This window comes from Chenopodium album, chromosome 24 (assembly GCF_948465745.1).
Source record: "Chenopodium album chromosome 24, dcCheAlbu1.1, whole genome shotgun sequence".
Taxonomy (NCBI): domain Eukaryota; kingdom Viridiplantae; phylum Streptophyta; class Magnoliopsida; order Caryophyllales; family Amaranthaceae; genus Chenopodium; species Chenopodium album.
In genome coordinates, this window is record NC_137857.1 from 3,895,735 (window position 1) to 3,913,242 (window position 17,508).

Below are 17,508 nucleotides of genomic sequence, written 5' to 3' on the forward strand. Positions count from 1 at the left end.
ATGTAAATTATTAAATACTAGCAGTGGTTAGCCACAAAAATCAATCTAGTAAACTGATTTGCTGCAACATACTCTAAAGTACAGATTTTCGGGAATCAATTCCAGAAAGATCTCAGTTTCTGGGTACCTTACCGAAAGTGGTGCTAAGCTTATAGAAACCAGACTCCAGGCACCAGGAGCATTTCAAGGGGGAGAAATGAATCAGCCTTATTTATTTATTATGATAAACCAATGTTACAACAAAACCAAAGACACATACATTTATTCATCTTTGTATATATTGTTCTACAACATAGTACAAGACCAAAGCATATAATCCCATATACCCTCTAGGTGCTTGAAAAGTACCTTCAGCACTTTGGTACCTGGCTAGAAAGAACATCTTCAAACAGGGTGAGAGAAGCAGGAGGGGGGAAATTGAGAAAAGACGACTTTGGAAAAGAATAGCCAAAAAACACATTAACAGCTGAGAATTCAAGGCTTCTGTTGCTGCACTACATTAATATTGAGTGAACTGCAAACGGAACTCTCAGGAACTTCTCCCTGAAGCACACATTGAGCTGACCATACCAACTCAGAACATAAAAAAAATACAGCACCTGCATTTTAGGACTGAGACTTGCTGATGTAAGATTTTGCTGAAGAGAAGACATCTTCTTTCTGCTTTTTGTATTCGTTGTACCGCAGGAAGAAGTAACTGAGATAATCAAAGTCGATAGGAGACATCTTTGCCTGTTCATTAATTAACAAGCAGAATTAATAGAAGATATAAAAGTTCCAATGATTTCTTCTATTAGGTGCCTATACATTAAAATACCTGAATCAGAGCCCATAATGCCCAACACAAATGCGAAGCTAACATGAAAGCATTTGCCTCAACATAAAGTGTTTCTAGATCACAGTCAGGTACCTATTGCAATAAAAGAACCAATAAAAATGTTAATCATGTTCGAATTGTAGTTCTTTCTGTAGAAAGATCAGGATTGAATTACATTTAACTAGGAAATTCTCCTTTAAATAAACAAAGAAACGGAAATGGTTTCAAAAAAAAAAAAATAAAAAAATAAAAAAATAAAAACCAAACACACACAAAGAAACGGGAATGGTGGGTGATACTGGATCAATGAAATGCTCGTTCTGTTTTCTTTAGTTCTTCCCTGTTACTATAGCAACTAAAACCAACGAAATGAGGAAGTACATGGAAAATGAGTCACTTTTTTTTTTGGTAGGACAATGAAAGTTGTTTAGAGATGTGGGTATTATTCAAAAATATAATAAGTGGAACCATGTAATGGAGTAAAGGAGGGTAAAAGAAATATTTTGTTCATGCAATAAAAAGACAAAGTGAAATATGAAAGAATTCAAAGGGGGGATTTAAATGGGTACAGGCAATAACTCAAAAGGAACGAAAAGAGTAGACAAATTTATGTCCGAAACAAAGGACGTTATTTATTTGTGGGTTTGTTCTGAAAATTGTGGCGCAGAATGTTCAGCATATCTTCCAATATATAGGTTTCACAAAAGCCATCTGATAATTTCAATATCACAAAAGCCATCTGATAATTTCAATACCATTTCAGTAGTTTAATCAGAGAACCTATACTCCTAACAAAGAGAACATGGGAGCACTACTGTTCAAGATACTCAAGAATTTTCCTTTCCTGACATTAAAGCCCTAAGCACTTCCCATAACCACCATGAAAAAGCCTGTTTTTGAAACAAATGTATGTTTCCTGTGCTGCAGCGAGACAGGACAGATTAAATTTCAAACCTACTAAGCAGACCGCATAGAACATTGGACCGAAAAAATGACTCCTAGTGGAGCAACATGGAATGCCTAAAATAATGATTATCTCCACTATTAGTTTCTAGTCTGGAGCAGAGAATCTTCTTTTGAGGTCTCTTGGAAGCTGGAGGCTGAATTTCACTAACATCACTAAAGTTGAAAAAAAAGCATCATTATTTACCTTGTCTACATGATGTATGATAGATATCTTCATCTTCCAAATTTCAAGTCAAATGGTACAGTACACATACAAAATATTTCACTTAACTCCCAAAAAGTCAAAATCCTTGAAATCATGAAGGCTACCCCTATGAATGCTCAAAAAGAGCAATATTTGGTAAAAGCCAAGATTAAGGAAATTTAGAATTGGGGGAGGAGGAGGGCGGGAGGAAAGATGCAAAAATGAGGGTAATGCTGTTATTGCATTAGGACATGGACAAAGATGAGGAGAAGTGCACACAGGACATCATATAGCACATTTGATTTTATGACAACCTATAAACCCCTTTTTTTTCGGAGGAGGGGGGGGGGGGGGGGGGGAGATTAGGCTAAAGAGACATTGAAAGTTTGTCATCATCCATGGGCAGTGCAAATGCCAAAATTTCCACCAAAATAAGGACAAACACCAAAATACCAATTATCATGGAGGAGATGATCAAGATGTGTGGAAGCACAAAACATCTTAGGATAATTACTTACCTCTTCTGGTGCATTAGGACACAAGTAGTGCCTGAAGAAATGGTACTGCTCATCCTTGCTAGGGTATCTACAGGAACACAAAATTCCAATATTAGCTGTCCACACAGAAAGGCATCAAAATGATAGTCTACTACATAGCTTAATGCTAGTTTACAATAATAGGTATGTTACATACAGGGTATAATCGCAGTCATAGCCTGCATATTCATTGAAATGATTTCCAATATCAAAACCTCTGTAGTTATATGAGCCATACTCAAAGTCTATTATGTATAGCTTCCCTGCCAAGCAGTAATGAATATGTTACAACAAAAACAAGTAAATATGGAGCAAATAATATAATATAATTTGGGCGATTTTATTTGATACAGAGCATATTACTAAAAGTACCTTCCTCTTCGTTCAACATTAAGTTCCCAGAAAGCAGGTCATTATGAGAAAATACCACCGGAGCATCAAGACAGTCTGTTAGTGCCTGACATAAAGCTAGAAAGTATTACTAGCAAAATTTTGCACATTCAAATAAGACGAATAAATAACGAAATAGGTTACATCCTAAGATTGGTAAAGAATCCTCAAAAAAGGCAGAATACATAGTAAACTAGCCCATAATTTAAAATCCCAAATGGAAAATGTATGTGAAAACAAATTTAATCACATCTTTAAAGGAAGCTAGCCAGCAACACACAATCCCAAAGTCAGTCAATTGAAAGAGGGACCCCCTTGGCATGTTTAGCTTTCTATAACTACACCTTTTCAAGCAGCCAAGAATGTAATTAAGCCGAATAATATATAGGAGGTATAAAAGGAAGAAGTAAATAAGATTTAAATTTTGTTCTAATTTGGCTTCATCTGTATCTACTAAATCAGATACTTAAGGCTATGTTTTGACAGCACAGAAATTTAAGTTTCATAGAACTGCACAACTGCTTTTGTTTAAAACAGGAAGGCCTATAAACCTCAGTGAAAACAAGATTAAACACCTAGAGCCAGTAAAGATTGTCAGAGAAAAGTGGGGAGCCACTCTGACCAATTCCATGAACAATATAGAGAAACAAGCATATCTGCTACTGGGCTGCCAAAATTTTTATGAAGGTACTTATTTTATGGGCTTCACCCATTCAACCAGGAGAGAAAATTAGAGGATGTTGAAAAAAAAAAGGTTTTGGTAAATTTGGCAATATCTGTAAGATCATATGTGCACAAAGTCGTTCCAAAAAAAGTAGTGTACCATTACTGATTAATCCAAATTATCGGATGCACAAAATTAAAGCAAAAACTCCATAAAGGCCTTGAGCTGAGGGAAGGAACAAATCCCATTTCCTAATTATGATACAGTGTTGAGACTGCCAACCTTCACAATGATGAACAGCATTTTGATAGGCATTGCATTTCAAGAACATCTTATTACATCTAAATCTTTTTCACTTCAGCAACTCAAAAGTAGGTTAATAGACATCAATATCCTAAAAATGAAGCAGGTAATCTGCAAAATAATATACGTGGATGACCATATACTGTACAAAATTTTTAGGAGCATATATTGTTCTGTATGAAATTCAGCAGGGTGTAATAAAGTATCAAGTTAATGAATGGAACACAGAGAGATTAGGTTACCTTAAGCTCATTAACCTCATTCTGAACTTCTTCAAATGAGATGGTTTGATATTTCTCCTGCTTCTCATTGTCATCAAATTTAAGTTTAGATGCTGCAACAAAAAGCTGAAGATTAGACATGGGGCTTAAAAGCTAACTTCACAAAAAAAAAAAAAAAAAAAATAAATAAATAAATAAAACCAAGTGCATCAGAATTGGCAAGCAGTCCATTATGAAATCTATACACTAGTAATTCAGCTTCAAACAAGGGACTTTAAGACATCTCTTTCACTTTCTAATGTGTGTTGAGAGAGAGAGAGAGAGAGAGAGAGAGAAGTGTGTGTGTGTGTGTGTGTGTTGGGGGGGGGGGGGGGGGTCAGGGAACAAACACAGCAGTTCAAACTTCAGATGCAGAGAAGGTTACTTATACAAAATGAAAGGAAAAGAGGGGCAAGAAAAGCATATGTCTAAATAATTCTATGCAAATCATCCAAGAACTTTTGGGGAATATGACATGAACCCTTCAAACCCCACATATAGTCAGTTTAACATAGTCATATTCAAAAGTGGAGTAAATGAAAGCAATTTAGATGTGGATTAGCACATAGATTAATAACGTCTAATGAAATAAGTGGTCGGGTTCTCTAAATGAGTAATTGGGAAATTAAAAACGACATAGGAAAAAACTGCTCCACTCGTAATCTTTTAGCAAATTGGAGCACCAGCAGACAAGCCGGGATACCAGCTAATCAAGTATGAAACAAGTTTTAGTAGTGAACCAGTCAAGAACAAACCTTTCTCAAAGAACTTTGACAAGTCAATCCACAGCTGGGACTCTTTAGAACCAGGGATTTCCACTTCATGAAACTTCCTAAGCTCTCTAGCTATCATAGCTGCCAGCTTTGGATCCCTCATGTCTGCCCAATATTTGAACAGGAAAAAAAAAAAAAGGAAGAGAGAAAAATTAGAAAAAGTTAGAAACTACACAAGCATAAACATTATGCATTTCCAGTCTCCCCATACCCAAGGGAAGGAGCAATAGCCAGTACAGATACACCACTGCCTGTTTTCAAAAAGACCCACCAAAACCCAGAATCTCTACAATAAACTTGGTATGGTAGCCAGATATTGACAAGACCTAACATTCAGAACCACAATCTACCATTTGTTTCCTACAAAAGTACAAAGAACTCTTTAAGGAAAATACACCCAGCAACATGTTAGGATTTGAAGCAGAAGAGCATATATTCAACAAAGTACAAACCTATGTCACCATCACATTTCTTTCCTTGTTCTTCAACAAACTAGTAAAATTTTTGTAGACAGGATGTCAGAAAAATAAGTAAGCTATGTTTGAGGGCCTTTCTAAGCTTTCAAGCCACTTATGTTCTAAGATGTTGGGGTGCAAGAAACTATAATTGTAGAGAACCACAAAAATTGGATCATACACATGAAGCAATAGAATTAAAGAGAATTAGGGAGTCTATACATACCTGGTGGAGTAAGTGTCCTTGCATTGATGAAAGATTGAACCATGCCATTCTCAAAAAGCGCAAGCAATTTGGCCCCAAATCCTGCAGCTGAGAGGTATCTAATAGACTATAACCAATATGCATTAATTAATCAATTATCGAACATGCAATGCGACACAGCAAAAAGAACTTAAGATGAAGTAACCATATCAGCACAAAATAGCTATTGTAGAGAAGAAGAGAAGTAAGATAATGCACGAAAGAAAATTGTATCAGCTCAAAAATAACTAAAAATTCCCATCAAAAAAATAAATAAATAAATAACTCAAAATAGATGTTGCACTCAAGTCAAACTGTCCCTAAAATTCTTTTCAAAATTGGATGAAAACTATGCATTTTACAACCCATAAAATTCCATGTTTTTTGCCATAAAAACCAAGATAATACTTCCCAAAAATAATACATGACCTGCAGAAAATGTTGATCCTTCAGTGCACAGAAAAGACACTAAGGAGTAAGGACACAGTTATAAAAAGAGGGTTATAATACACCTATGATACCCATAATCCAAGTAGTGAAGCCTGCCTTTAAAAGCACCTTATAACACTGAAAAGTGTGAAATTCTTCCCAAAAATCACTTAAATAATATTTATTTGTAAACTGTTAACCCATGTTTATTTACAGCTACCTTCACCCAACTGTTAACCCATATTTATTTACAGCTACCGTCACCCAAGTAATAGATTCATCTAACATCATGCTTCACAATACACAAATAATCCATCAGGAAAGACATTTTATGTAAAAAAAATGTGAATTCAGATAAGGCAGCTTATTCTCTCTGCACTCTGCAGTTCATATTTTCATGTGCATCACTATAAGTGATCTGCTCAACAATCAAAGCTTTACTAAAATTAAATTTCAATAGAAGCAATAAGGGAAAATAGTACAAGACCTACCAGTAGTTCCCTCTCCCGATTGACAACATAGTCGGTGTTTGGCCCATACAACCTAACCGTAATTGACACCTCATTGCCGTCCTCCTCCTTGACCGTAACCTTCAACACTAAAACAAATGTTAGACAAAGGATATCTTTCCCTGCATCAACCCAAAATCTACTCCAACAAATGAGCCAATCTAGTGTGATACCCCCCTCTTATAACCTTGTTCCAAACTCCTTATAATTAAAGATATGCCACAATATGACTAAAATAAACCCTTTATAATAGTTGTGTCATTGTCAAATCGTCATACTCTCCCCATCCATAATATAATTAAGGGTACTTGAAAGATTCGATCACAAATCATTACTATTTCACAACCTTTCCTTGATTTCCATAATAATAAGCATCTTTCCACAGAACATGTAGCCTATCAGGCAAGAATTCAAATTCATCACACCAACTTTGACCAATTGCTTTACAAATACTTGAAAATACTTCCGTATATACAAATAGAAATGTCATTATACTATTAATTTATAATATATCTCAATGCATATTTTCATAATTCAAAATTACAATTTTTACTAAAAAATTTATAATAACACATAATAAAGTCCAAATGTTAGCACAATATTCTAATTCAGCAGCTAAAAAGTAAGTAATCCGTATATACTAAAACAAGATAAGTCCTGTCACTTACAAAGATTGGTGATGCCTCCAGCAACAGTATCCACTGCAAAGCATGAATCATCCAAATTCGACCATTTCTCAAATATATCCTTACACAATTCTCTGAATCAAACCAATTTTTTTCAAATCAAACCACAATTTATCAGTCAAATTAAATCAAACTCATACTCAATCAGTCATACATCAAACAAAATTTCATCTCACATATTCCAGAAATCACATCACATTATTCAAAAGTAGCATGACGAAATCAAAAGATTTCTGAATCGTTAAAACCCTAATTTTACAGGTGAAAAAACGAAATTAAAAGAAGAGGAAGAAGAGTTACATGACGCGAGGTTTCATCGCGGGAAGAGGAAGAGAAGTATCAACGGAGAGAGAAGAAGAGAGAACATCAGAGGTTCCATTAACTGGAGCTTGAGAAGCTACTTCCATGGCGTCGGAGATGTTCGCAGCTCCCATGTGATGGTATTCCAAAGGTTTAGGAGAGAGAAAATAGAGAAGATTTAACAATGGCGGAAAATTAGTTAAGGGCGTGTTTGGATTACCGGGAAATAATTGTATATAAAGTATGAAGATTTTTAATGTGGGGGTTTTTTGTGGACGAATAGACGGTTGTGGGCCTTGTTTTTATTGGGAATGCCAAACGTGTCCTCTGAATGGGAATTGATATTGTTTTGTTATATAATAAAGTACATGAAAAAATAATTTTATAAGTATTTGATGTAATTTAGAGGAAAAATATGTGATTTTGGATGGTTGATTTTAAATTTATGGTTTAAAAGAAAAAAGGGCCCTTATAAAAAGAAATATGAAAGGTGACAAATTTGTAAGAGATTATTTCTTTCAAAAAAACAAAATAAATAATTTGTAAGAGATTATGAGTAATGATGGAAATGTTGCTACTCTAGCACTACATTGATTTGTACATTGAGTTGGGTGGAGGTCCTGATCAAACGTCAACTTTCACGGTTTTTTTAATCTATTACTTTGTATTTTTATAGGCTAGGTACTTGGAAATAGAGGAGAGAGTAAGAGAATCCATATCTCCAAGTATTCTCCCTTGGTAGGATTCGAACCCCAAACCTCTAAGATCGGATGTAAGAACCTTAACAAGTGAGTCAACACTTTATTGGTAAGTTAGCCTAAGTAATGCTCATATTACAATGTAGTAAATTACTCCTTCCGTCTATAGAAGATTGTTCAATACACTAAATGTCTAAATATATTCATAAAAAGTTGCACCATGCCTTAACTGGCAAATTCTCATTTAGAAACTCACTTGCTCTTCTCTCTATTCTTGAGTTCTTGACAATAATTTTGCTCACTCATATGCACAAAATAAATTGTACAGTGCTTGCTTCTTAAACAAATGCAGAGAAAATTTTAGACAAGAACTTTTAAAAACAGATAAGAGTATTATTTAATCTATTCACGGCAATACTTAAATACTCATGTAGTGTTTGCTCAATGTTGAAGCTGAAAGTGATATATACGTCAACATTTGTTTATCTTTCCTATTTTCAATTGATTAATGAACCTGCTAATTTATCTTGTCCACTTATAATCAACTTAATCCGTATTACTTAGTTGCTTGTACAAGTATGAAATAATAAACCACCTTGTCTCTGACGTAATTGAGCTGCTTGGTCACCCTATAACTTGTGTAATACTACAAACTTCATCATATTCAAAGGTTATTTAATAAAATTAATGTGAACATCAATTTTTCTATGTAGTTTTTAAAATACGTGGATAACACATGACTTAATTTGGACTACCTGCAAAGCTTTCTAAAATGACCTACACTATTCCTCATGCACAAAAATACATGAGAAATTTAAACAGAACATGGAATAAGGGCATGCATCTTCCTGGACAAACCACTTTTACAAATGCAAAAATACAATTCATTATAATTGCCGGTACACTACCGTTATTCATTTATTTTTTTAAAGAATGAATAAAATAAGACATACTTTCTGTGTTTTAAGATAAATGTCTACAGAATTTTGACCAATAATATTATTAATCATCAATAAGTATAAATTATAAAAGGTTGATGTTTGAAAACTTTATCTTGAGACAGTTCTAATAAATATTTACATTGACTTTGTTTAATCTTATGTATAAAACATAAATGGAGGTCAATGTATACAAATAGAGCAAAAGTCAAAGCAAGACATTTAATCAAAAAAAAAAAGGAGAGTAGATAAATGAGCCGGCATCCATTGATCCACGTGCGATAAGTTTATCTTTGCCCTCAAAATGAGGATCAAGGGGTAGAGGGATGGTTAGTCCCTCCATCTCTCCCTAGTGTGACCGAAGTTTGATCCTCCCCCCATCTCTATTATGATAGGATGGGCACCCCGTATCTTACTGTATTAAAAAAAAAAAAAAAAATCTATGCCCTCAAAATTCTTGGCAAATAAACATGTGTAGTGCTCCACAGTCCAAGTTTAACTAAGAACAAAGCCTAAAATTCAAGAATGTACACATAAGTATGGACTATCTTATATATAATTGTAGAGTTTTTTTTACAACATTTATTCATAGCACTCCAAATTCCCATCCTTGCAATTCTAGCCCTTCTATTTTTAAGGGTTTTTTTTTTTTTTTTTTTTTTTTTTTTTTTTGTGAAAAAAATAACATAACCACCATTTTCACTCATAACTACCTATACCACTCAATTAAATCTAGCCCTCTATTTAAAAAAAAAGAAAAAAAAAAAAAAAAAAAAAAAAAAAAAAAACAGTAACCACACCCTTTAATAACTATCACTTCTACCATTTTTTTTCTCTTAAATATATATACTACACTAGAATGTGCACGTGCTAATTCACGTGTTATAATTAAAGATAGGATTAAAAAATACAAAGTATATACTACCTCTGTTAAATGTTATATACAACTTTGGAATATTTTAAATCTCACAAATAATACCCCAAAGTTACACATAACAGTTAACAGAGATAGTAGATGCAGATAATCTTTAATAAAACATAAAATAGTAACAAAAAAAAATTGGTTAGTAGTACTCCAATATTTTTATAAAAGTGATTACCAAGTTATTAGTTACTAAAGAGTGATTTCCGTGGATAATCCGAGAAGAGAACTAAATTCCATAAATATGCTACATGTTAATAAAATTCTCGATGTATCTAGACCTATCAAAGATGATTCGACCCAAAAAAAACCGACCCGAACCCAGTCATTAAGCAATCCGTTTGAACCCGAAAAAATGGTGACCCGAACCTGATATGATCCGACCCGAAACCAACTTTAGACCCTAGTGAATCTGAGAATTTGAGACCCGAACCGAACATCAACTAACCTAGAGATGACACGACCTGAATATAACCCGTGAAATATTGACCTAAATCGAAATTGACCCAAACCCGTTTAACCCGTCAAACCCGAATGTAACCCAACCCATTACTAACACACCCCGGATTAAACTGACTTGTTGCAAAACCAACCCGAATTTAAACCGACCGGTTATTAACCCGACTCAAATTTTCCACGACATATTACTATCCCAACCCGATCTGTTACTAACCCGATCCTAAATCAACACGACTTGTTATTGACCCGATCGAACCAAATGCAACCCGTATTGTTCTTAACCCATTTTGAACTAAATCTAACATGTTATTGACCTGATCTAATTTCAAATCACCTTAAATTCAATGTAGACCACGTTATTAATATTGATCAAAGTATAGATATATAGTTACGTTGATTCTGTTTTTTTTTAGTTTTTTTTTTTTATGAACTTATTACGTATATCTTATTAAAACTTATTTGAACCAATTAGCTCGAATTTGAACTTGTGTGAAATTATTTCTCTTACAATAAATGAAGAAATTGATAATGATTAAACGTAAACGTCATTACATGAATTTTTAACAAATTGAACTGAAAAATGTAGCCGAACTCGATATGACCTAATCTGAAATCGACCCGAAACTAAGATTTACCCAATATTTGAGACACAAACCCGAACACGACCCGACTTAGAAATGACTTGAACTGATTAGAACCCGCAATTTTTTTTGCTTGAATCGAACTCAACTCGAACCCGAATATGGCTCGATCGACCTGATTATAATATGCAAATTATTGACTTAAACCGAACTCGACTTGAACATGAGAATGACTTAGCTTGCAAAATGACCCGACTTAATTATAACCCGCAAATTTTTTACTTCAATTGAACCCAACTCGAACAGATCGACCTAAGAATAAATTTCAAATTATTGACTTTAATCGAACCCGACTCATACCCTAGAATGACCCTAACTCATTTTAACCCGTGAAAACCTGAATTAAACCCGACCTATTATTCACTCGACTCGAATGTAACCCAACCTATTATTGACTTGACCTAAACCTGACCCAAAACTGATAAGATGTATGACTTGACGTGATCCGACTCAAGCATGACCCAACCCGAACCCGACCTGAATAAATTACGACCTTAATTCAGATTGACCCGACTCGAGTTGTTAAACCGCTAATTTAATTGAACAACAAATATCATCTTCATAAATCCAAATTTCAAAACGAATTTAATAAGCATGATGATGAGGGAATAAACAAATCAAACGCAACAAACATATGATTATGCTATATAAAAACTAAAATAGATCAAAGCCTATAAAATTAATAAGGTCAGTATACTAAACTATGTACGAAGTATATATTTATAATGATAAATATAATTAAATGAATGATTTGGAGAAAAAGGTCTTATCTTTATTATGAATATTTATATTTATAGGAGGGAAATTGGAACACCCAACAAAATTATAATAGTAAAATTTAATATCTTACTATGTGATATATATTTCCCATTTAATCTGCTAAAAAACCCCAATTCTATTTTTATAAATTTATCTCTTTTCAAATTTAAAAGTGCCCATTTCAAATATCAAAACATGCTAAAAAAAACTGGAAATCAAATTTGCAGAAACTCAAATTCAACCACATCCCAGAAAAACCCACAAATTCAAAAATCAATTACACAATTCAAATTATATATTAAGAGGAAAAATATCACCTTTCACCTCAAACCGTTGAAGAAAAAGAAATCACCAAACCCCGTGTACCCTTCTTTCAATTCATCCCTTATAACAACCCCCAGACCCATCTCCCCACCTAACAACATGGCAGCACCCAAAATAGAGGACATGAAATCAGAAGCCATGGAATAAAAGGAGAGAGAATAGAGGACTAAAAAAAAAAACGACCCAATTGATATTGGATGTTGAAGAGCAAAGTGTCAAACTATCCACAAATTGAGGTTATATTCTCATGATAACGATTTCTGACAGATACAGGAATTAAAATTGGGAAGTATATCGGCTCAACTTCAACTATTATCATTAAAAATTAGTAATTTAAAAAAAAATAGCAATTTCAAATAAATTCAACAAAATTGGTTCCTGATAAATAAAATAGATAACATGCATATTACCTCAATTCTATCAAACATATCATTCATTGTCAACGATTTCCCACTATAACACGAATCTATTGCCATCCATTCAACAAAAACACCAAGTTAAAATTAAGATTAATTAAGCAAATCATGAATTTGAATGTTTCAAGAGTGATGATGAACTGATGATACCTAGCGATTCAAAGCTTCAAGGGTTTCTAGGATGGCGGTTTCAACAGGGCAAGAATACATAAAGGACATTCAATTCAGAAATCACCATATTTTGAAAGAAGCTAAGAAGGAACCGTGGCTGATGACGCACCAATACTTGATAAAATGGAGATGGTTGGAGTATTTTTTTTCAGTTACCCTTTTTTTTGAATGAGAGAATAAGAGAGTGACATGAACAAACTGTTATAGAGTACGTGCTATTTTTTAGGGTGATAATCTATGTTTTTTTAAAAAAATTTAAATTATGGGATTGTTGGAGGGATTAGATGTTTTGGCGGGATTGAATGAGAAAGCAGGGTTGGGGATTTGTTGCAACCTCATTGAATCGACTCTTAAATTATATATTAGATATTAGAGTGTACCCGTGCAAAATGCACGGGATGTATAAAAAAATATATTTAAAATGTGGAAAGTTGGATTTAATGTTGTAATTTAGACTTGAGCTGTAATTGTCGCTTTTGGACTGGTCGGTTCTGTTGAACATTGTTTAGCTTTGCTCTAGTGAATATTAATAATTGTATTAACAATGTGTTGACACTTGTTCTGTCGTGCTGACACCTGCTCTGCATATGATATTCCCTACTTTGCTTAGAAGCTCAAAAAACAGGGTCTTACTGTTTTATGTCGGTGGCAACGCAATGTAGCTAGATATTATGGGGTTTACTTTGTCAAATTTATAGAGGTTACCCATTTAGTATTATAGGGGTTACTCGGGTTAGTCGGTTAGTGTCATATTGGTTAGTGCATGTCTTGCTCTAAGAGTTATATAATTTAATCTGTTGCAAATAGTTATTCGGTGAGGCCAATTGTGCAAAAACGTGTTGCACTTTTTTTTTTTTGATGATAAGAGAAGTGGAAATTGTTTAGAAGGTAGTGCCTAAAAAAATGCATATAATTGAAGGGTTTGGGATTTAGAGTACTATAGTGAATTGTTGATAAAGGAACTGTATATTCGTGCTAATGCATGTCATATATTATACTACGTACAAAAATAAAAATAAAATAAAAAACATAATAAAAAAATAAAATAAAATAAAACACAAAGTTAAATGTTAGTAGTACTTTCTTCAAAAAAAACAAAAAGGAAATATTAGATGGGTAGTTATTGTTTTTTTTTTTAAAAAAAAATGATTAAAAATAAATAAAAATAAAGTTGTTGGATAGGTAGTTATTTTTATTTAAAAAAAATAAAAAAAATTATAAAAAAAAAAAAAAAACCCTTAAATGCATGAGAGTTGATCATTTGGGTTTTGGAGGATTTTGGTGAAAAGTGTCTCTGCAATTATAATATAGATATCCCGTGCATGAGCACGGCTACACTCTAGTACAACAAATTCAAGTGACAAAACTAATCGAGATTAAAAGCAAGGGCATACATCTTTCCTTTTAAAACGACTCTAAAGAAAATATAAATTTATCATGAACGGAATACGACATAACTAAATTAGCCAACATCCACTCGATCCAGGTACCATTACCATCCATGCCTCTATAAAATGTTCAACATAAAAAAAAAAAAAAAATATATGCAATTGTGAGTTTTGTGACTTGTGTAGTACTCCAAATTAAGTCCAACTCCCAAATAACCAAGCCCAAAATTCAGGTGTGTGTACAAAACTACAAATACATCCAATTCACAAAACTAATTCTCAGACAATTGTTTTTGGCATTTTCCTATTTTTTTTTGCTCTGCTTCTCACTAAACCCACAACAATGGCGTCTCTTCCAATGGAGTTAATCACCTCCATTCTTACCCGATTACCTGCAAAATCACTAGCTCGTTTCAAATGCGTTTCCAAAGATTGGAATTCCCTACTCAAAACCCCCCATTTCTTCAAACGTTACCTTGCTCAATCTCTCTCCTCCAACAATCGTCTCCTCATCCTCAACTATGGCAGTCACTTGGAATCGACGCCATTAAAGCTCAACTCCGAGCTCGACCCTTCACCTAATGCTACTACTTACTCCAGGTTTGATCTACCCACTTCATTTTCTGGCTACGAGTTTTCGATTTCTGGGTCTTGTAATGGATTAGTAGCTTTGAGTTGTAGAAATGTTGATAATCCTCAATTGTTTGAGATTATGTTATGAAACCCATCTACTAATACCCATATCATACTTCCTCATCCCCCTCATAATGAAGAATTGGCTCCGGATTTTATTAATATCAATTTTGGTTTTGGGTATGTTTTTGAGTTGGATGATTATAAAATTGTGACTATTGCTGACTATTTTCATCCTGATGAGTCTGACTGTGAGGATGGTTGCGGTTGTGGTGGTGGTAGTGGTGATGATAATGGTGGAGGTAGTGGTGGTGATGATGGTGGTATCGATAGCGGTGGTGGTGATAATGGTGGTGGTAGTGGTGGTGCTGATGGTGGTATCAATAGCGGTGGTGGTGATAATGGTGGTGGTAGTGGTGGTGATGATGGTGGTATCGATAGCGGTGGTGGTGATAATGGTGGTGGTAGTGGTGGTGCTGATGGTGGTATCGATAGCGGTGGTGGTGATAATGGTGGTGGTAGTGGTGGTGATGATGGTGGTATCGATAGCGGTGGTGATGATAATGGTGGTGGTAGTGGTGGTGATGATGGTGGTATCGATAGCGGTGGTGGTGATATTGGTGGCGGTGATGATGGTGATGGGAGTGGTCATAGATGCAACTTTGGTTATATATTCAGGGAAGTTAGGATTTATAGCTTGAGAGCGAATCAATGGTATATACATCATATTTTAGGTTGTATTTATGATAAGATGATGTGGGATAGCCCTGGTGCAGTGATTAGCAACAATGTAGTTCATTGGATGTTCTGGAATTGTCCTGAGAGAAAGCCTCAGGTCAGAGGGTTTAATCTCTCGTCCGTAGAATGGACTGATTATATGGCATTGCCTGATTTGACTGGATCAGGGAAAAAGGGTTATAGCTCTGATGATGATTCGTGGTCTAGTTATGGCTATACACCTGATGATTTCGTTGTTTTAGGGGTTGTAGACAAATGCTTATGCTTAGTGACTCGCATTTGCCCTGAGTTCGATAATGTCTATGTTTGGGTCATGAAAGAGTATGGTGTTGAAGAGTCTTGGACTAAATTGTTTAATATCACCGAGGCCAGCATTGTCGGACCTTTGTTGAGTGCTCCACTTGCTTGTTCTGAAGGAGGAGAACAAGTTCTTTTGAGAAGAGAAAATGAGGGTGGCCTTTGCTGCTATAATCTAAGGGAAAAAACTATCAAAGCTGCTCCTACTATTCCCAACAGCCTTAAGCTTCCTGATATCAGCCTTTGTGTTGAAAGCCTCGTCCCTATTGCGATGAGGATAGCAATGATCATTATTCGGCGAATGAGGCAAAAGAGTGAGTGATATCTTCTTATTTCATAGGGTGCTTATCTAGTGGAGTAGTAGTTTGTTGTTAATTTGGAGCAGAATCATCATGTTTCTGTCATAGCTAGCTGAGTTGCTTCTGAGGTTAGATGGATCCTGATGCATAAGATCTTGTTTGATTGCCTCTTTTTATTATCTTTTATGCTTTCTTTTGTTCTGAAACTTCATTATTTCTGTAGTTTGGTTGAGAACTTCTGGTTGTGATGTGTAGTAGACTATTAATACTCCTAAATCTTCACTAAAGATTGAGGAGCTTCTCTCTTGGAATGAAAAAAAATGTTTAGATCGTTTTACCTCAGTGTGAATAATGATTCTTACGTATGTCTGCTGTCAACTTACATATCTTACCTTTGTTCCTTATGGTACGAGTCCATCTACAGATCCACTCTCGTGTTCACCATGAAACAGGGGAAGTTTTTCTTGGTATGAGTCTATATACTCTCAATATGATAGATACAACACTGTCACATTCATAGTTAGTATTTCATGCTAGTTTGGCTCCATATAGCACAAATTGTGTTCTGTGAAAATTTAGAAGAAGCAGGACATATAAGGAGCTATTAGATACCTCTCCATATTTCATCCTTACTCCTGTGTCTTACTTGTATATGTTGAGGCTGCCTTCCGAAGTTTTCATACTATCCTAACTGAGACTGTAACGTAGCTTCATATCATCTAGTCTGACTTATAGCTGAATCTGCAATTTCAAGTCATATCTATAACTATTTTATGGCTATCAATCTATCATGCCTTTTATAGACCTGTGGGTAGATTCAGAAGAGTTTCCATATGCATAAGGAAGCCTTATACATGTTTTGATGTGAGCTGAAACTCTTGGATGCGCTATAGATCTTTCTTTTCAGTATAAATGTGGTTCTGTATGTGCTTAGAGCCTTATATTAAATCCTGCATTAGGTGCATGATGGTAATAAAGTAGGTTCCCTGGTGCCTGCTGGTGGTTACCATGGCCGTCTTGCTGGGTTGAAAAACACTTCATGTGTTCCCTTATTCCTATATCTTGTGAACATAATACAAATAAGCTGAAAGAAGAGGGGGAGGAAAATGTATGTGTTACTCCGGACTAGATAATACAGTATTTATTGATGTTTTTCGCAGTACTGTCACGTTTTAATTTTTTTTTTTTTCAGCTTTGTTGCTTGAGCATGCTATTAGATTGAATTGAATGCCTACAGATTCCCCTGCATCGTTTCCTCTGAAATTCAATCATAAACTTCTGTTTTTTTTCCTCAAAATCAATCTAATGT

The 17,508-nt window shown here is 34.6% G+C and overlaps 1 protein-coding gene and 1 pseudogene across 2 annotated transcripts; one reads left to right on the plus strand and one right to left on the minus strand.

Moving 5' to 3' along the window:
- Positions 1-181: 181 nt before the first annotated feature.
- LOC145611944 (putative ethanolamine kinase) lies at positions 182-7,751 on the minus strand. 2 transcript variants are annotated; one of them, XM_081667328.1, is made up of 11 exons: positions 7,517-7,751; positions 7,199-7,290; positions 6,513-6,619; positions 5,575-5,680; positions 4,876-4,998; positions 4,103-4,194; positions 2,876-2,960; positions 2,661-2,766; positions 2,486-2,552; positions 818-910; positions 182-732 (listed from the first exon to the last, which is right to left on the minus strand). In XM_081667328.1, exons 1-11 carry the CDS (start codon positions 7,648-7,650, stop codon positions 607-609), a joined length of 1,131 nt encoding a protein of 376 aa, XP_081523454.1. In that variant the 5' UTR covers positions 7,651-7,751; the 3' UTR covers positions 182-606. The 2 variants fall into 2 exon arrangements, with proteins under 2 accessions (XP_081523454.1, XP_081523455.1); XM_081667329.1 differs by having other exon boundaries at positions 6,513-6,611; positions 7,517-7,655.
- Positions 7,752-14,575: 6,824 nt separating this feature from the next.
- Positions 14,576-16,535, plus strand: LOC145612177 (F-box protein CPR1-like; annotated as a pseudogene).
- Positions 16,536-17,508: the final 973 nt, after the last annotated feature.

Excerpts from the sequence above, each read along its gene's own strand:
- LOC145611944 (XM_081667328.1), bottom strand. The coding sequence starts at position 7,650 with ATGGGAGCTGCGAACATCTCCGACGCCATGGAAGTAGCTTCTCAAGCT. Across the intron at positions 6,620-7,198 it reads TGGAGGCATCACCAATCTTT|TGTTGAAGGTTACGGTCAAG; the intron begins GTAAGTGACAGG and ends CATTTGTTTTAG. Across the intron at positions 733-817 it reads CATTATGGGCTCTGATTCAG|GCAAAGATGTCTCCTATCGA; the intron begins GTATTTTAATGT and ends ATTAATGAACAG.